We start from the raw sequence: 20,205 nt of genomic DNA, 5'->3' as shown, positions 1-20,205 counted from the left end.
GTGAACAAATGCTCTGATAGCTTGGCTGTTGTTGATGTGGTCACCTATGACTACGATTTTGGATTTTTCATTCACCAGAGACATGCAAGGAAAATATAGTTTCTTTACAAATTCAAGGTAACATGCCGTGAGTAACAGATATACAAATGGTCGTCAAGTATTCCTCTGATGTATATATGTAATGACAGTCATTCTCAAGTAAAATAATACAGTGTGTAAATTCAAGTGTTCATGTTTGTATGTTACCTGTTCTGCTTCTCATTGTCCAACAGTCTCTGCAGGTCCCTGGTGCGTCTCTCGGCTTGGCTTTTTTCGTCCTCCAGGGCACCTCTCCAAGCCTCCCACTGCCTCTCCTTCTCCAGCAGCTCGTCATTTAGAGACTCCAGCTCCACCACCTGCTCCTCCAGCATGCTGCATGTGGTCTTCAGTGTCTCAATGTTCTGGGAGGATAAACAAGCAAAACTGAAGAGAACATCTTTCACAGCATTATTTTGGGCGAAACCACGTGATTGTTGTCTGTCCTGCATTTTCAGTGACAGCTCACAGTCTCAGTATTTAAGGCTTCATGATATGATGCATCACATCTTTGGTCTGGAACATGAGCATAAATAGGTTTAAAACACAACTTGTTACAATATTATTACAGTTAATTATGATCACGAGCTTTCAAGTATTTGTGTGTGTGTGTGTGTGTGTGTGTCTTACCTGTTTCTGGTTGTTGAGGTGCATCTCGCGGTCAGCCACCTCCCTCCTCAGCCTGTCCACTTCCTGGCTGAGCTGCAGCTGGTCCTCCCTCTCATCTGACGCCTCATCAAGCTGCTTGGACAGGTAGAAGTTCTGGCGGTTCAGCTCAGCATTCTCCTGACTCAGCTGTGTGAGCTGCTCCTCCAGGTCAGTGATCACCTGAGGCAACACAAACAGGTAGAGCTGTTAGCCTTGCTTGTGGAGGTGGACAGTTATTTTTAAGTCCTGGGCACAAAAGCCAGGGGCAAAGTATTTAGGTAATCGCACAGCTAGGCTGAAAATGTACATCTTTACAATGACAGTATTGTGTACACCGATAGTGACATTATTTTCAAAATCCCAGCAGTAAGAGACTTGTGTTGGCCAAGTAGGAATTAGAAAATGATGTTTAATTAAATAAGTTAAATATCAAATAACATCTCATTTTATTTGAAGGTTGAAGGAGGTGATTTGAAATATGTAAAACATTATGTACTGTACCGTACTGTGTGGAAAGTTTGAGAATGTTCTACAAAAGCAAGCTGTGCTTCCTTGCCAAATATTTGATTCAGCAGACTACAGTCTTGTGAAACATTTGGAAAAATTGTTCTACTGCAGCAGAAAGCAGAGACAAAAGGCTGTGGCAGCACTTACTGAGCAGCTGTCTCTCAAGGCATCAAACTTGCGCTGAATTTCATCTCTGTGATTCTGTGAAAAACAAAAGCAAATGAAGAGCAAAAATACAACCAACCACATCTGACTGCCAGATACAAAGAGGGAGAAGAATGTATTGCTGATAGTATTTAAAATAGACTGAAAACAACACACACCCTCCCTACGGCTGCGTGCATGACACAGATTACTCACGTGAGTATTTTTGTTCTAGATGTACGTGCACCTGTAGTACTATGAGTGACACCGATTACGTACATATGTGTTTGCACGTGTTAGTCTTACCCTGAGGGCGGTGATCTCCTCCTCGGCCTCAGCGGTGGTCTCCTCCAGCTCAGTCTTTGCTTGCTGCAGCTGGCTCTCCAGGGCAAGACGTGCAGCCTGCAGGCTGCTAATCTGGGACTCGCGCTCCTGCAGGGAGAGGGTCAACTCTGACACCTGTCTCTTGATCTCCAGCTTCTCCTCTTCATGTTCGAGACCCATCTGAAAGGAAACAGGACAAAGATGAATGCTGTGTGTATCGTAGTGTAAACCAGACCTGAAATAGATTGTATTCCCACATCATTTTCAGCATTTTTAGCCTGCTCAGACAGAGTAGTAGCTCAGTTGGTGTTTTAGGATGTCAGGGCGATTCAGAAAAAACTGGCTAAAATCAACATAGAGGACTGCTTGAAACCATTTGACCCACGTCTGTCTGTAAAGGCTGCAACTAATGAATATTTTAATTGTCAATTAATCTGTTGATGATTGTCTTGATAATTAATTAGTTGTTTGTGTCTATAAAAAGACAGAAAATAGTGAAAAATGTCGATCAGTGTTTCCCAAAGCCCAAGATGATGTCCTCAAATGTCATGTTTTGTTCACAACCTAAGGATATTTAGTTTACTGTTGTAGAAGAGTAAAAAAACAGAATATATTCACAATTAAGAAGCTAAAATCAGAGAATTGTGACTTTTTTGCTGTGTCTTGTGCTGACATGTTCTCATATTGTTGATATAAATTCAAACTTGCAGTTACTCTTATAACTACATACAGGCTACCTTTGCTTCCAGGAGGTTACAGCCAATTTCAAGACTGTTCAGGAACTTTTTTAATGCCATCATACATTGAAGACCAATTAAAAGAGCAAAGTAATGAAACAAAGCACCCAATTGGATTTTTTTTCTGGTGTTGAAAAAGCTGAGTGGGCAGTATAAGAATAAGGACAGAAGGAGAATAATTAGAGAGGATGTCTGGGGGACACAAGTTCAACTAGCAGATATAAAAATGCAAATGCAAACTCTATGGTTAAGAACAAAAATTGGACAACGCTGTGAAACCTAAAAGTGCATGGTGAAAACTACATAATTGGATTTAAACTGTCATACTTGCTAAGGCCTAAAACTAGAAAAAAAAACTAAGACCTTTTCAAGCTTTTTAAAAGAAAGCATGCACACTGTGCTGGTAAAGGGTCCTAAAACAAAACAGAGTTGAGACACACAGGGGTGCGTTTATACTCTCCATATGTCTCTGATTGTTACAGAGACTGGACGGTGGATCCCATCTGAAAGTGCATGTTTGTGTGTGAGAAAGGACAGTGTGTGTGTTTGTCTGTGGGGGTGCAGAACGGCCAGCAATTAGTGCCAATCTGTGTATCACGTCTCAGTGGGGAAGAGTGTGTGTAGGTAGATATATGACATCCAGTCGGCAGGTTGTCCGCCAGTAACATCGGCAGACAGCACAGCGGGGGGTGAGAGCTCTCAAACAGGAAAAGGGGGGCATTGTGGTTCTCAATTACGTCAAAACTGCTTTTTATAGACTGGGTTCGCACCGGGTGCACATACAGCTAATGGATTTTGTGGTGTGTTTCCCTGAGCTGCGGAGAAACATTAAGCACTTTTAAACTCCTAACTCTAGTTTAAACATCTGAAATAAACAAAAAAACAAAGACTTTTCTTTGTTTCCTTTAATTAACCTCAGTGTAACAACGTTAGACTTCATTTCTTGTACAAAGTTATAAAGCTTTCACAGGGAGGTCAGACTGCAGACCAGAGCTGAGAGATGAATGGCATCTCGCTCAAGGATACGTCTGGTTGCTTTTTGACAGCATGGACGCTTTAAAGTCTCAGTGAAATGGAAGTCGAAGAGTCTTTAGCTCCGGTACTGTGAGGTTTTTCCCTGTGAAACAGAATATTCAAGCCATGTAGAGATACAGAAGGGAATCAAATCCTTGGCATTAGACCATACCACTAAAAAAGTGGGTGGGCTTATCAGTTATGCTTATCAGCTTATGAGTTTATCACGACACGGAGCTACAGCGGACTGTTGGCTTCAAACACCTCTGTCACTTGGGGCACATTCAATATGAAAACAGAGTGCACTAATTTGCTACTGTTTACAGGTTGAATGACATGTCTCTGTCTTTAAATATATTTTCTCTTGTTAGGTGGGTGTGTCAGAGTTGCCACCATATCAGCTGCAATGTGTATATAAATGTCGCCAAACTAAAAGGCAGTGCGCTTGCGTAACACAACAGGGTGTTCAATGCTCACAGTAACCACCATTTTGTCGTGACTGAACACACCCATGTTGTTAGATCAGAGGAATGAATTAGACCTCCGTCACAAGGTTTGGCCCACTGATAACCCAACACACATCTCTTCCCATCTCTCTCCATGTTACTCTGGAACTACTACGACTGGTGAAGTGTGGTTTTTATGACCGGTGTGGCTTGCTAGTTGCCCAAAGTCTCATTTGATTGGAAGAACTTTTGTAACTGCCCTTGAGTGCAGGATGAGTCATCAAACATTTGAAACTATTTTACAGGGAGAGAAAAGACAGGGACATTAATGTAAAAAATACTCTGATAAATGATCAAGTAACACAAGGACAGAGGCTTTAAGTGGGAAAAAGTAGTTTCCATTTCACTGGGTTTTTTATTTCAGTCCCACAATTTAAGGGTAAACTATTTGCTGGCCATACAACAATGACTATGTTTACATACACATTACTATTCTGCTATTATTCCGAGTATGACAATATTCCAAATTTGATACAGGTCACATCTACAGCATATTCCATTTGGATATTCCCAGTTAGGCCTTTTTCGGAATGTAGCATTTTCCAATTAAGACATGGGATATGCTGGAATATTTTGTGCATGTAAAGGAGTCATTGTCCTGCTTTATTTTCTTATGGTTAAACATATTCACACCTGTTGTCAACGACATTGTTTCAGAGATTACAAATGAAAGCTGTCGGCTCCACTGGACCAGCAGATACAGCTTGTGTACAGGCCCAATGGCGAGTTGCCATTACAGACCTTCAGTATTTAATTAGCTATTTATCTGAAAGGGATCTGAGCTTGCTAGCTGATCAGCTGCCTTAATCCCTTTTGTGGATTGTAATAATGTAAGGCTACACTGTGTGCTAGTTTAAGTGAATTACTTTATCTTCAGCCAACGGATTTTGCCTTGTATCTCTCCTTCCTGTTGCCTCACCTCACGCAGCCTGCTCTCCAGCTCCAGCAGCCGGGTTCTCTTGGTCTGCTCCTGCTGACTCATCTTCTCCAGGTGCTCCTCCAGTTTGGCATTTTGGGCCTCTAGCTTGCCTGCCTGAGACTCCAAATAGAACTTTTGCTGCCGAAGCTCTGAGATCATCTCCTCCTGGGCTTTCCTGACGAAAATATACACAGATGCCTGTTTCATTGCCTGTTTAAAAGTAGACATATCTCAAAGAAAAGTTTCATCGCATTCTTTTACCATGCAAAAACTTTTAGATTAGAAGTTTAAGAATACAAATTAGCAATGTGAGCCACAAAGTTTGAACATGTCTCCTGATGTACTGATGTAAGTCATCTCAGAAAACAAATCCTTGTGAATTCAGGTGATGAAATTTAAATTATGCTAACTGATGTATGTTAAAATTTTGCCTCAGAAGTTTGTTTTTCTCACATGCCTAAACTGTGAACAAAGAACCGAAAAATTGTCAAACTTCTTGAATTGAAGTGAGACCACGTTTAACAACAGCAAAACTATATCAAAACATTGGTTAACAAATTGTGACACAACTCATGCAATGCCATCCAAGTCTCATTTATCCAGTCGCAATCCGAACTAACCCTTCACAAAAGGAAAGCCACACAATATTGCTATACTACAATAGTAAACTAACTGATCGAGGCAGTGGTAGACCAGCAGCTCCTGTGTTCAGCAAGGTAAAATTACTGTTTTTGTCAGTGGAGTCTGGCTTTGAAGAGGACATAGATAAGTTTCACTTTTAGTGCAGTTCCCCAGTCAGAAAGGGCGGCCTGTTTAGGAAGTACTGAGCACATGACTGGACAAATGAGACTTGGATTATGCTGCTCGAGTTGTGTGAGAGTTTGTAAATAGATGTTTTGATATAGTTTTGCTGTTGTACACACCTTCACCTATGACTTCTATTTATTGAGAATTTCTCCCCCTTTAGATTCTTTGTTCACAATTGAGGCATGCGGGAAAAAAGTTTCTTCATGAATTCAACAAAACATGAGGTAAGCAATATGGTACAAAAAATACAAAAAATCATTTGGGGGTGAAGTATTCCTTTAAGATTAGCTAAAGCTGGGGAGCCACTTTTGGGAGTAGAAACATGGTGTGAACACAACAGAAACATATTACTTTTAGGCTGATATGGCGAAACTGTATTACACTCCCAGAAATGATGGAGCAAAATCATCGTTTGTTTAAAGCCATGTTTCTTGTCTCCCAATGAATGTAAGTCTCAGATTCACTTTCTTACAAACTCCTGGGGGAAATGTCTGTCTCTTTAGCTGCTAAAAGCTCTACTATGTTTCTCAGCTTGTTGTTAACTGTGTCTGTCTGTTATTTGGTGCGGAGCAGGCAGTGTACACAGTGTTGTTTTTAAAGCTTTTTATGCTGATAATGTCTCCCTGCTGCGCCTAAAAACAACTATGAGAGCTGTGATGGTGAACCAAAATAGTAAAGTTGTGGGTTGGACAGCTAAACAATTACCATAAACTCACTATAAAGCTCTGTAAACTTCAGAGGAAGCCGCAGATTCAGGTGGCCTTTTTCATATTACATACTGTTTTCATATTGTCATTTGAGTTTGTCATCATAAAATGTTGATTAAAGCCTCTTTAAACTAAGAAAGAGATTATACACCATGTGCACACAGATCAGCCATGGTACAAAAAAAATTTAAGCGCACACTAATGAAGCAATTGGAGGCCGGAAGAGACAGAATCAGTGTGGGTGGGGGCACTCATGAAAGCACAGAGTGGCACAGAGTGGTCGAGTTTACTCACATATTCTTCTGGGTGTAGATGCTACTGTTAGCGGCCAGCTTGTTAGCCTCTGACAGCTCAGCGATGCGCTGCTCCAGGTTCTTCATCTTGGAATCCATAGCATTAATGGTCTATGGGAAGAGGGAGACACAGTGAAATGGTGGAAGTCACATCCCAACAACCACACCAAAATGCTAGAATATATCCCCTTTTTGAATGATAGCCCAATCCTCCTTAGACTCATGGTGCACACGTATTGCAGCAGCACTATTTCTTTTACAGGAAACAGAATTTTGTGCTGCAGTAAAATCCTATTAGAGTCCATTAAGGTGTTGCCTGAATCTTCTACTGTCAATGTCAGATGACTGCCTCTAAAAGCTCCTTAACTGCCTCAATTCTACCACATTAACCAGATTAGGACTTGAGCTCGGGCTTTATAGTGCAACATGAAGTATGCTGCAATTTAATCCAACTGTACATTCCAATACATTTCAACCACTATAACAAATTACTGTGTAAAGACACAAAACACACCGACGGAGTCTAGTTTTCAAATTCTCATAACAAATTCAGTGGAGAATGAAAAGGCATCCTGTGTACAAACAACTTTAACCCATCAAGACTCATACGGTGCACTGCAGTTTATAATCTAATTGAGAAGGAAAAAAATAGAAAATTATATACAGGGCTAGGCAGTTAGCGTCATTATATCTAAATCATGATATGAGACTAGATGTTGTCTCAAATTTTGGATATCTTAACATGATAAGCGCTGTTCTATTATTTGCTTTACTCACTAAGTCCACATTACTGATGATTATCCAAAAATCATTGAGTAAATATTTAGTGAAAGCACCAATAGTCAACCTTACGGTATCGTTGCAATATTGAAGTATTTAGTCAAAAATATTGTGATATCTGATCTACCCCATATCGCCCAGTTCTAATTATTGCTGCTGTTTCTACTGTTGCAAAATGAATTTTAAAATAAAGAGACAGTGGGAATATGCAAAACTTGAAATCCCTCAGTTTTTTTTTTAAATCCCACTTCAGAAGAAAATGTACAAGCAAATGCAGTAACAGATTTCATTTTTAATAAGCCTGCTGTGTTTTCTTACCGCTTTCTGTTCACTGATGAGTTTGCAGTTCTCCCTCGACTCCTCCTCCTGCTGAGCCCTTCTGGCTTCGAGGCTCTCCTTGTCAGCCAGGTCCACCTTCATCTGGGCCTCCAGAACCTTCATCAGACAGAACCAGCAAATAATACACATGCTAATGTTGATTCAACAAATTAACGTTTAGGTTGAAGTAGGGGTCTTGGTTATTGACAATAACTGTGATATTTTGGCCAGAATAACTGTGTAGTGAAAATTTGATATTGTGCCAGCCCGAAGTTGAAATCTGCAATTTGCTGTCTGATTAAACACATCATTAAAAAAAAATCACATACTGACTTAGTTGTAAATGTGCAACCTGGTATGGAAGCAGTAATTAGTGTGGTGTCAAACCTCGCTGTAAAGCATGTGACAGCTCTGACTTAAATGACACCACAACAGTGATCTAAAATGGCAGCACTGACTAAGAATTACTACACTTATTTTAGAACATTCTCAGATATACAGTGTTCAGTAGCCTGGACAACATATGGATTGCCCACCTTGATCTTGTCTTCATAAAGCCTCTCCTTTTGAACCAGTTGGGTTTCCATCCTCTGGGCTGTTGACTGAGCATCTCTCAGATTCTCCTCCAGTTCCTGGAGGGAGCAGCATTTCAAATACGACTGTACACATCTAACACGACAACCATAAGTCCAAAAATACACGACAGATTTCTCACATTAATGTTAATGATGCAGCATAGCTATCTGTGTGTGTACACACCAACACACAAACTATCACAGTGATGATTAATCAGAATATGATATACTTTAGTGATCCCTGGAGGGAGAATTGGGTTACGTTGCAGTTGCTCTTATATAAACATAGAGACATTATGAGAAAATAGTAAAATATGAAGTATGCTAAAAATATGTGCATCATGCTACAATATAGAGAGAAAATAGAAATAAGAAATATAAGAAATGTGTATAAATATGTGCATCACACTGTAATATAAAAATTAAAACGCTGAAAAATGGAATCTATGAGTGTGTTAAACATAAATGCACAAAGAGTGAGAATTTCAGGTGCAATGTACAGTACAAATACTAATAAACATAATGTTAATGTAGCCTAAAAAACCGGGACCAAAAAACAGAGTGAAAGCTATTCTAATAATTCTACTTATACATCAAAAACATTAAAAAGAAAAGAAATAGAGAAACTTGCATTGAAAAAATGGAAATCCACAAGTCGGCTGGAGCGGTGCTGGCTCATGCTGACACCAGCAAAAGCGTGCGTATGTAAAAATCTCTGTATGTAATGGACCCAGTTGACTAGTAGCCACTTGTAAAGGCTCAGCTGGCAAAAGAGCTCTTCAAACAGAAGTGTGTGTAGTGTGTGCATGTGTGTGCAAAGATAACTGGTGAGGAAACGACTGGGAGAGGGCAGGATGAATGGGAGGGGTGGAATTAGGGGTTGAATGGGTCAGAGTATTAGCAAGCCTTATCTGTAGTTCTCTCACCAGGATCTTTTCAGCCATCTGCTGGATCTGCTGGGATTTGGTCTGAATGTCATCTTTCAGCTTATTCTCCCGCCGCTCGACCATCTCCAGCCTCTTTACCTGGTTCTCCAGGGTCTTCCTGCCCTCCTGCTTACACACCAAAAAAGAATAACATAAGGATAACCACACAAAGTGTTGCACTGAAGTACAGAATGCAGGGTTTAAACAAACAAACCAGTATTATTTAACACATTTGCATGATTCAGGATTGTGGGTGCACTCTGGTACCTCTGTCTCTCTCAGGCGGCGCTTTAAAGTGTCACTGGAGTCGGTTTTGCCTCGCAGACGCTCAAGGTCTCGTTCTAGCCGCTCTTTGGCCTGCCGAACATTCTGCAGCAGCTCAGTGGCTTCTGTGCTCGCTTTCACTGCCTGGGGGAGGTCAGGAGGTCAAAGGCTGTTAATGGATCCCAAGACAAACCTCGTCATATGCTTGGACAATTCCTACCCACTGGGACACTGAGAGAAAAGCTAGTCTAGGGAACAAACTGAGGATGACAGCAGGCTGCAGAAATATGAAAATCTGCTAAATTCTGTGTACACACTCTGTATTGATCGGCTTTTCAGAGGATTAGAAAAGATAACAAATGAAAAGGATTCATTCGTTCTGGTTAAAGAAGGAAATAATCTTGCTGAAAATCAAATAAAATACCCAAATATTCAACTAAATGTTTTCTTAATACATAATGACAGTAACCATTACAACAATACTTTACCTTGGACAGCTTATCCTGGAGCTCCTGGATTTTCACCTGCTGCTCAGAGTTGGTCTGAAAAAACAGAGCACAGTGAACTCATTCAAGATACTCTGGAGTTACTGCAGCTCTGAGCATAAAGATCAATGTTACAAGCCTTATTCGTTACCTTCTCTAGTTTAGAGAGAAGCTCCTCCACATCGGCTTTGCCCTGTTCTTTAGCCTGAAAAATAATTGGCATATAGTAGAGACTGATCAATAAAGTACAATCCATCTGCCTTCTGCTGGTTGCAGTGGCAAAGGATAAGCACAGCAGCCCGGGCCGCAGTTTCCCTATAAACTTCCTCTAGTTCCTCATGAAGGATCCCCAAGAGAGATGTTATCATTCCAGTCAGGTGCATCCAGAACGCCACTAAATGAGGCATCCAAGACGCTTTGACCATGTGACCTCACCATTTCAAATGAGGTCGTTTGGGCCTTTATCCACACGACTATCACATGCTGACTGCTCTATTGTGCATGCAACTCACACTCGAGTCACACCTTAATTGTGTACACAATGACTTGAAGCTGCATCGTTCTCAATCTGTAAATCATGGGCTTTGATGAATTCAGGGTTCATACACCCTCTTAAACATATAATTCAAGGACTTTTCAAGGACTTTCCAGGCCAAATCCCTCAAATTCAAACACCCATCACATAACTGTTAAAACATTGAGTATTTGTATAATGAGAACTAGCAGGCTTTACAGAAGCTCACACACAACATTTAAAAAGAAAGAGAGGCTTGAATTTGGGAACTCCTCTCTTTTTTGCTGTGCTTCAGTAATGGCAGACATTATCAAAAGACTTCAAATTGCATTTATGGACAAAATACATACATTCAAGTACTTTAATGACCCATGCCAATCTATGTCTACTTTCAAATACATTTAGGACCTTACATTTTTCTTTCAGTTTCACAAACTTTCAAGGATGTCTGTGAACCCTGTGAACTGTGCTTACCTTTTGGCTGAAATCTGAATATCGTATATTTAAGTGTCACTTTGAGGTCATGAAATGTAATGTCTTTTACAAAAACACATTTGCCATTTTAGTTCATTCGTCTGCCAGACTACGTAGACTGCAATCTTATATTCAATAATGCTGTATTGACCACATCAGGTTTTATCAGACAGTATCATATGTGTATAGGCTTTGCAGATTGTGTGCTTGGCTCTTAGCATATAAGCACGCTTGGACTTCAGCAGTTTGCCTGGATAAGAGGCGCAAATCAAACACAAATCAGCCTCTTTTCCTCTGTGAGCCAACACACTTATCATTCTTGTTGCTCAAGATAAATTACAGTTTCAAGTTTTTGAAAGCTCAGCTATTATTAGTATTAGTATTTTCCCATTTTAGTGCAATATAACACACAGTTGTGGCCCTTTTTTATAGTTTCATTTTAGAATACTCTTGTTTTCTATGAAGACGACACATTAATTTACATAATAGATGCCCAACAAACTCTCCCCTGTGTTTTAAAAACACTGGAGCACTTTGAATATCTTTAAGGAGGCACTGTTAATCCATCAACGTCAGAACTAATGCTGGTTGATATAGACAAAAGTAAGGTGTCACTCCCTCCTCAGATTAATGTCACAAATGAGGTCCTTCGCTTGAGTATTAAAGTTAATACCTCCCTTTCATCTACAGCTGAAACAAATTACTCTCTAATATTGAAGAAAAAAAATTGAGGAGGACAGTAAAAGATGGAGACACCTGCCAGCATCAGTCCCATCCCGTCACCAAAATGAACATCTTAGTGCACATTAATTTTATCAGCTTAATGATCCCACCTGCACCTCCATTCGGATACTGGCAAAAACTGAACTCTTTATTACTGCTACGTTTGGAACAGTAAACAACCCAATATTAAGTCTCAAGTCCATCAATTCAAAATGTCAGATGGAGGATGAGCTTGTACAAATTTTAAACTATCGCTGGGCATTTGTATTTAGAAGTCTAAGCAATTGGGTGGAGGAGGATTAACTTTAATCATGGAAGAGTTAATAGCACCAATAAGGTTTAAGGACTTTCTCCATATACTGGTTATGTCTATCAGAAATGTGGTTTATAATATGGTCCAATTTTAACTCATATGCTACAAGTGTTTTTAAAATTCAAAAGTATGGTGCAAACCAACTCCATTATGGACCCATAGCCTCCTGACGGGAGGAAAACCGTTCACTAACAAATCTAGCTCGGTTAAACAATCAAAATGTTATCAGCAATCTGTTGTATTGTTTATAAATTGTTGATGTTGCTATTGTTTGATGTTTTAAGTAGGTATGTAGAGTCTAAGAAACAAACAAGATATTGTGCGCTGAAGATTGGTTTCACAATAATTTAAGCTATGTTTGTGAACCGTGGTCCAACGCACCCGGAGCCCTTTCATTATCTACTCAGGGAATATTTTGCCAGGATCACTAGTAAGACAAAAAGCAATGCTATGTTTCAGGGACAAGAAGTAAATCCTCCGCCTGTGATGCACATCTGTATAACATGATCTATAATGGCGTAAACATACCTTCTGGATTCTCTGCTGGTATTCCACAGCTTTCCTTTTGAGTTCCTCACTTGTTTGCCTGGAGTCTCTAAGTTCAGCTTCGTAGAGGTCGCTGCGGCGTCGGGCAGCTGACAGGTCTTCCTCCAGCTGCCTGATGGTGACTTGCATCTCCTCAAGCTGGGCATGGTACTCCTGATTCCAAAGACAGCACACAGTGTTCAGCAATGTGGGGGAAACAAACTGTTCTCCAGACACTGGCTGTATATTCATAATCATGTCTCATCAAGTTTAGTCATCAGGTTTATTCTAGTTCACCACCACTACAATCACGCTACAGTATATCCCTGTATGGCACTTTGTATCTTACAAAACTCAGTGTTTTTTATTGAAGTAAACTGCTGATTGACATCCCTATTATTCATATTTTGAAATTTGCCCAATGACTTCAGGCTGTGATCACACTCATTCTGTGCAAGCTGGACACAAGTCACTGCTGTCATCTAAGTGAGAAGATTTTTTTGTTTTTGGAACATATTTTTCTTTCTCAATAAAGGACAACTGCTAAGTTTGAAAATATTTTATGACAGGTGGAAATGGGATTGTATAAATCTTCAAGTAATTAGCTGCATAATTTTCAAATACAAAAACGACCAGCAGGTTTTTAAGTGTAAGTCTTGACAAGATCCAACTAACAGCAGCAGAAGTTTGTTTGGAAAAGCATGAACAGAGAAACTGAGCTCTTAGCAAGGGGAACAATTGCTGCCAGTGCTATACAAAGATATACTTCACAGATCTGCTGACACTGTTTCATTGTGCAGTGATCTAAAGAAACTGCAGTGCACTACAGCAATGACCATTTATCACCAAAAGTGTCAAAATCAAAAGATAACAACTCAAGAGTTACCACTATAAAGCTGTGCTTGGAAACTTTGCACTTAAGAGACTACAAGTGGAAAGAGAAATAACTGCTAAAGTCTACAAAAATCTTTGCAGATAACATGTTATACTGATGTTGGATTACTCTTCACTCTGTGATTTATCACCTCATGTCGATCAAGATTTTCAACCAATGAACAAATGAAAACAAAACTGCAGTTGGTTACGTTTGGCTAGTCGAGTGCGTCTTGATCACTCGATATCTTTAGTCTGTTACAGTCCAAATTTCGTTCATGCCACTGACTTAGGATGACACGATATATGTTGATTGTGGTGAATTTCAATCATCAGGATTTTTGCCAATGTCATGTCCAGGAGTAGCCAAAGAAACTGATGGGTGACCAACAATAAAAAAAGATTCTGCAGCAACAGGCTGCATATGCACCAACCCGAACAATCAAGCATTGGCGTATTTCATATCAAAAGAAGTGATGCCTTTTCAAGTAGTTGAAAAACCTGGCTTTTTGAGATTTGATTTCATCTAAAAAGAAAGTTCACTAAAAAAGAAGAGTGTCTGTGATGCACTACGCTATTTGTTTCTTAACAAAATGTAAGGTAAAGTGATTCCAGTATGTTTTAGTGCCATTATAAGAATTTTAAGCATGTTTAGGATTATCTACACAATATCTTGAATCGCAATTATTTCGGCTGGGATAATCGTGACATTAAATTTTCATATTGTCCCACACCCACTGCTGAGTGTTCTTGCCTGTACACATATCTCAAAGTGCAACTTTAATCTGTGATTGGAATCATAAATGTTGATAAACTGTGTGTCATTCCTCTGGGAGGAGGGTGGGCGAATCTCTTGAGTAATGATCAAAGTCTCCCGCACTTTTGTATCTTGCAGGGATGCCATCTGCAGGGATGACCTTTATGAGTGTTGAGGACAAGGGAGTCCTTAGAGGGGAAGCCCTGCCTGTGCAAGAGGGACACACTGAGAAGAGTATAATCTCACTGCTGCTTTATCCGCGATGATAGTATACAGACGACACTGTGGAAAGTAGAAGAATCTCCTCAAATAAGACACTGGCTTTGTGGATTAAGTATAAAGGCATGTCACCACGCATTTTTAAGTATAAATACCTTAAAGTGTTTTTAAGGAAATCTGCAAATGCACCACATCATTATCGTGATGAGAGGGAGGGGACAGAGGATCATTCAAATGAGAAGATTTACATACTTGCTCTTTAATTTCCTGCAGCTTGTTGCTCTGTTCGCGGATGTCGTGCAGCAGCTGCATGGCCTTGTCATCCTCTCTGGAGACCTCCACACGTGCCTCCTCCAAGCTTCGCTTCAAGCTCTGCAAACACATATGTGCGCACAAACTCAAGGCTGCTGTTCGTTAAAATAGATAGTTTTGAGGTGTTAAGGAAAGCGACGCACAACTTGTGTAAAAGCGTCATTATGTTAACATTTCTTTTCAATTCTGCACGCACACAGTTGTTATTATGACTCACACTGCACTCAGTGATGTAGGTGGCGAGGTCTTGCTCCAGAATGCTCCTTTGAGTCTCGGATGCCTTGAGCTCCACATCCTTCTGGTGGAGAACTGACTCCAGGTCAGTCATCTTACGCTGGAACCTGGAGATCTCCTGCTCCATCTTAATTCACCAGAGAACGACACAGTTATCAGTTTCACTGCAGCTTTACTGAAGGTCGACGACTTCCAACAGTTTTTAAAGGTTAATTGGTTGTGTTACATTTGATGCCTTGAATGCGACAAAAAATGTAAAACTACTAAAAGTGGTGATTTATATCAGCAAGAAGACTCCGTCAGCCATAGATTCTGATGATAGATGAAATATTTGACCCATCACCCAAGTGAGAATGCTTCAAACAATGTAGATGCTATTTTATACACACAACATGATTAACTTGGCTTATTACAGCAGCACCAGAAGCCTGTTGATCTCTGTTAAGCCAGTCAGCCAGAGTAAACAAAGGACGTCTGCTAACGAAATCCATGACTGAATTATTATTATTATTTTTGCTCGAAAACAAAGTTCTACAATATGGAAATACAAAAAAAAAAAAAACACAATTTCACAGTTTCCAGTCAGCCAACAGTGGTCTGACACTATTCATATCTGTATCGCCTGACGGAGCTGCTCTTGCATTTTAAAATACGAATGACTTGTTTGTCATAAACGCTTGTGATGAAACACTTAAACATGAGTAAAATGGCTTTAAGTGCACCCTCACCTTGTGACATTTGTCTTGAGTTTCTTGTAATTCTCTGCTTTTAAGATGCAGTTTCTTTTCCATGGAGTTGGTCTTAGCAGGAGAGTTGAGACCTGCAGACACTGACCTGAGAACGACACATATATGTGTTCTTTAGTATTACTGAAGCAAAACACAAATACAACACTTAAAACATGACAAACATCAGCATTAGCATGGTGAACATGTTGTGTGTATTACCAGTGTGATAATTAATTGACTTCTTTGCAGAACATTTAGTCAGGGCTGCACAATTGATCTAAATACTTTTGAAATCACAACATGGCCAAGAGAAATGTCCAACAGAAGCTTCAATTTTTTTAAAGGGTAAAATGTGTCACAACATGCCATTATAAATGAAGCACTGTGTTGCTACAGAGAAGCCCCGTTGAACATTTCATATCCCAGATGTGCGGGAACATGCTTGTGTGGTACAGACTGATGTTGTCACAATACAGCAATCTCTAACTTTGATACCACACCTTAAAAAATATTTATATGCAATACCATCTTCGGTACCATGGGGAAAAATGTATATCAAGGGCATAACATTCAAAGTTGTTATCAAAAGATTAATATAACAAGCCTGCTGGTGCAGGTGTATCAATGCTCTGGAAAATGTATTGAAACCATTTTAAATATTCAAAATCAATACGTATTGATAAATCGTTATTTTTAACAACACAGCATAGTATCACAATATTATTATGTGGTAATATTGTTTTGTCACACACTACCAAGTATCATTTTATTATATAAATCATTAATATGACAAATACAAATTAAACTTTAGGTAGCCTATTAGAATAATATAATCAATTGCCTTTTCAGTCCACAAGATAGATTTTGCTGCTGCACAAAAATGGCTGAATTATTCAATAAAACAGATGTCAAAAAAGTTTTCCTTTGGGGAGATAATTTACAGTTGAAAAGGGTAATAAATCATAGTATATTTTATTGCAATACTCAGCATACTGCAACATATTAAATATCGCAATAATATTGTATTGTGACTTAAGTATCTTGATAAGATCGTACCTTATCGTATTGGTGATTCCCACCCCTGAAACTAGTACAGACCCCAGCAAAAATCACACCATTGTCATTTTAATATTCGCCGAAAATGAAAAGCAAAAATTACCTTTCCAACTAAAATCACAATTCATACTGGAATGGTAAAATCTGTCAAAATAATTGCAATATGATACTTTTTTTGCATATCGTGCAGCTGTACTTCCACAACACTTGTGTCTGGAGAGGTAATTTACCAGATTCAGACAAATCAAGATTATATAAAGCATGAACGAATGCAATTTTTCAAAATGTTTTTTTTTTTTTTGTGTGTCAAAATGTAGAAAATGTTTAAAATATCACAAATTCTTTATCATGTCAGCAAACCAAAATGAGGATAACTGAAACACTCATATCATGACACAGTGCCATATCACGAAACAACAAGCTTTGACGGTATCATGCTTTAATTGATGTGTCTGAAATGCAGACACAACACCCACACATCATAAATGAGCAACAGACACCGAGAGCTTAAAATACAGATCCCTTTATAACAAAAGTACTCTGAAAAACATGTCGTCATGATAACAATGAGGCTGCTGACAACAGTTAGGATCACATTCATCAGAGCAATTCTGAAGTGAGAACGAGCCGAGTGTATTCTATTCATTGTGGTTCATTTAGGACAAAACAAACGACATGAACAAAACAGCCGAGAAGACCTGGGAATATTTGTTGTTTGCCTGACAAAATAATGTGACAGGAGAATTTGGGCTATGCTTTAGCTCGGGGTTGGTCCACACAGAGCTCTGTAGTGAGTCCAATACGCTCATTCTTCTTGTTTATGTAAGGCGATGTCCTATTTTGTTTTGGGAATCATTTATAGCACAGAGTCGATTTTTTCACCCTTCTCTTGACCAGAGAAAAGAGAAAATTGTACACTGATGAGAAGTCTTCTAAATAAATGAATGGGTCTGTATGAATGAGTTCACAAATACAGCAGAGGGATCTTTAATAAAGTTGACTCAGGCTGAGTCACAGTGTTAAAAATAATCACAAAAGCAAGCACTGCTCCCTTCGCCTCTCTGCACCAAGAAACATCCCCCTGAAACACACGCATATACAGTACATATATACAGTATATATATATATATAGAGAGAGACATACGCACACACATTTGGCTCACATCTCTGACAAAAACAGCAATACCCCAACCGCTCTTTTTCACAGGAATCTAGATTAAACGAGGAGGCGTTCCAGCGAGCTGTATCTGTTGCCTATTAAAAATTGATGTTAGACATCAAAATTCATAAAGTTCTCCAGTGCTTAGTTGAATCATTTTAGGGGGGGCTACTGTGCAGAAAATGTGACAATTTAAATGTCCTCAGCTGGGGAAGGGGTTTTGCGTCGAATTGTATGTTTTTCCCACTTATCTGTTCTCTTTGTTCTCTCTTAAAACTGTCAAAGGCAACATACATTTTTAACTCTAAGTGAGTACGGAGGATGAATTTCTTCTTAACCTTCAACAGTTTTCTCCTACTTCTTCCTATGTACGCTTTAATTAAACATTATTACCATTTTTTAAGGAAGCATTGGTAATATTTCTATTGTTCTGAACATCATGGAGGCAAAATAGAAAATAAATGTTTTTACAGAGCGATAATGCCAGGCCACTCTCCGAGCTGAGGAACATGATAGTTGTCATGTCTCTGTACTGTGGAAGGAAAATAAATGAGTAGCCAGCACTGACTGCATTATTGAAGAGAATCAAACAGAGACAGGGACTCAGGGAAAGTGTGCAAGTTAAAGGCTTTGTGGCACTGATCAGGTAAACAAAAATAATTTACACATACATTCACACAGCCATACATACACTGAGGGAAATGCAGACAAACACACAATCGTACACAAGCAGGGTTGCAAAGGGAGGGGATTTTTCAGAGAACCTTCAGTCCGTTTTTGTAGAAAGGGGAAATAATTACCACTGACTGTGATTTGTAAATTTAATCTTGTGCTTTAATTAAACTAATAAAAACACCATAATAAATGTTGGAGAAACTAATAACCACATAAACACCTCCAGTCATACTGTAGATGCAAAAATGTGACAAAATAAAGCAGACAAAATACAATTCATTAGTAAACTTAAATGGTTTCCAAGCAGGATGTGTTTAACAAAAAAAAAAAAAAAAAAGATAATGTGGTGATCGTTAAAGCTTGTTTCGCTCCAAAGTTACCTCTGAGATGACATTGGAGATATTCTAATAAGCCATCTTAGATGTAACAGGCGACTGAAACATATTCTCACATGTATGTTTCCTTATTACCTCCACCAAGGAGCTGATGTTTGCGGCTCAGTTTTGTTTGTTTGTTTGTCTGTTTGTCAGCAGGATTACGGAAAGACTACTGGCCAGATTTTCTTTAAACTTGGTGAAGGGTGTAGCATCAGCCAAGGAAGAACCCATTAAATTTTGGAGCACAAACAGACGGATACACGAACTATTTTTTGCTTTCATTAACATTGCCGGATATTTGGTCTTGGTGGAGGTCTGCACTCTCCAAGTGCCCTTCTAGTTAGTTGTGCTTTTTGCAGCGCAAAAACATGTTTGCGAACATTTCACTCTACGAATGTGTGCAATTAGTAAAGACCAAATGGGTCCATTAAAATCTAAACAATATAGAAAGCCTAAATACAAATTAATTACTCAAAAATAATAATAATTTGAAGGAAAGAACAACATTTGGGCATGTTCGCTATTTCTATGTCTTACTATTAGTAGGGCTAAAGATTTAAAGTTTGTCCTGTGGGTGGCGCTAGAGGAGAGGCTGTGTGTCATCATGTAACAAAAAGGGTTCATCTGCTGTGGAGTATAAATGTGCTCAGTAATTTTCACAACAATTTCCCATTTAGATATTTTTTATCCCTTCTGTCCAAACATAGATTTAGCCTCATGGTATCATTAAAGACATGAGGGTTCGGTGACACGTGAGCAAGACTAACATCAGCAAATATACGCCTTCCGTTCACTCTCATTCAGTGCGAGCATAGGGACAAATAGCCTAAAACATCTGCTTCCAGTGGCAAAGCAAATTTGCATCATCGCACTGTGTGGATTTCAACTTTGGTGAATTCTGACAAGCAAAATTGCAACCTCAACCAACAGCAAAGGAGTATTGTGTGTAGGAGACTTTGTTGCCATGTCAAACCAGCTGATATTGTATGACAATGGCCATGAAATGTACAAAATGCCCCATGTGAGAGATGCTGCCTCGCTTGCAGTAAGTCGGGAGACAGGCAAGACACATAGGAAATTGGAAAATGTACCAATAACATCATATTTTGCAGTATTCATTAGGAAGCTCACTAGAATGATCTAGCAAGCTAACTTTCCCTGTGCATCACAACTGGCACTGCCCCCTTTATCGCGTGCCGGTTGTGGCGCTTGCCTGCATTCACTTATGGGTAACTGC

The 20,205-nt window shown here is 39.3% G+C and overlaps 1 protein-coding gene across 4 annotated transcripts in view; it reads right to left on the bottom strand.

The window, feature by feature from the left end:
* Positions 1 to 20,205, bottom strand: part of cita (citron rho-interacting serine/threonine kinase a) — a 50,395-nt gene that overhangs the window by 19,689 nt on the left and 10,501 nt on the right. For 2 of the 4 annotated variants that reach the window (XM_033626615.2, XM_078166954.1), the window contains exons 11-26: positions 15,702 to 15,807; positions 14,957 to 15,100; positions 14,680 to 14,799; positions 12,582 to 12,752; positions 10,181 to 10,234; positions 10,033 to 10,086; positions 9,548 to 9,688; positions 9,281 to 9,409; positions 8,316 to 8,411; positions 7,780 to 7,896; positions 6,683 to 6,792; positions 4,875 to 5,049; positions 1,681 to 1,878; positions 1,378 to 1,431; positions 706 to 903; positions 247 to 440 (exon numbers count right to left, since the gene is read on the bottom strand). In XM_033626615.2, coding sequence (XP_033482506.1) covers positions 247 to 440; positions 706 to 903; positions 1,378 to 1,431; positions 1,681 to 1,878; positions 4,875 to 5,049; positions 6,683 to 6,792; positions 7,780 to 7,896; positions 8,316 to 8,411; positions 9,281 to 9,409; positions 9,548 to 9,688; positions 10,033 to 10,086; positions 10,181 to 10,234; positions 12,582 to 12,752; positions 14,680 to 14,799; positions 14,957 to 15,100; positions 15,702 to 15,807 — 2,061 coding nt within the window. The remainder of the gene's footprint in view (positions 1 to 246; positions 441 to 705; positions 904 to 1,377; positions 1,432 to 1,680; positions 1,879 to 4,874; positions 5,050 to 6,682; positions 6,793 to 7,779; positions 7,897 to 8,315; positions 8,412 to 9,280; positions 9,410 to 9,547; positions 9,689 to 10,032; positions 10,087 to 10,180; positions 10,235 to 12,581; positions 12,753 to 14,679; positions 14,800 to 14,956; positions 15,101 to 15,701; positions 15,808 to 20,205) is intronic. The other 2 variants (XM_033626614.2, XM_033626617.2) reach the window with 1 other exon arrangement.

The sequence above is a fragment of the Epinephelus lanceolatus genome, chromosome 1, assembly GCF_041903045.1.
Source record: "Epinephelus lanceolatus isolate andai-2023 chromosome 1, ASM4190304v1, whole genome shotgun sequence".
NCBI lineage: Eukaryota > Metazoa > Chordata > Actinopteri > Perciformes > Serranidae > Epinephelus > Epinephelus lanceolatus.
This window is presented reverse-complemented; position numbering and strand designations above follow the sequence as displayed.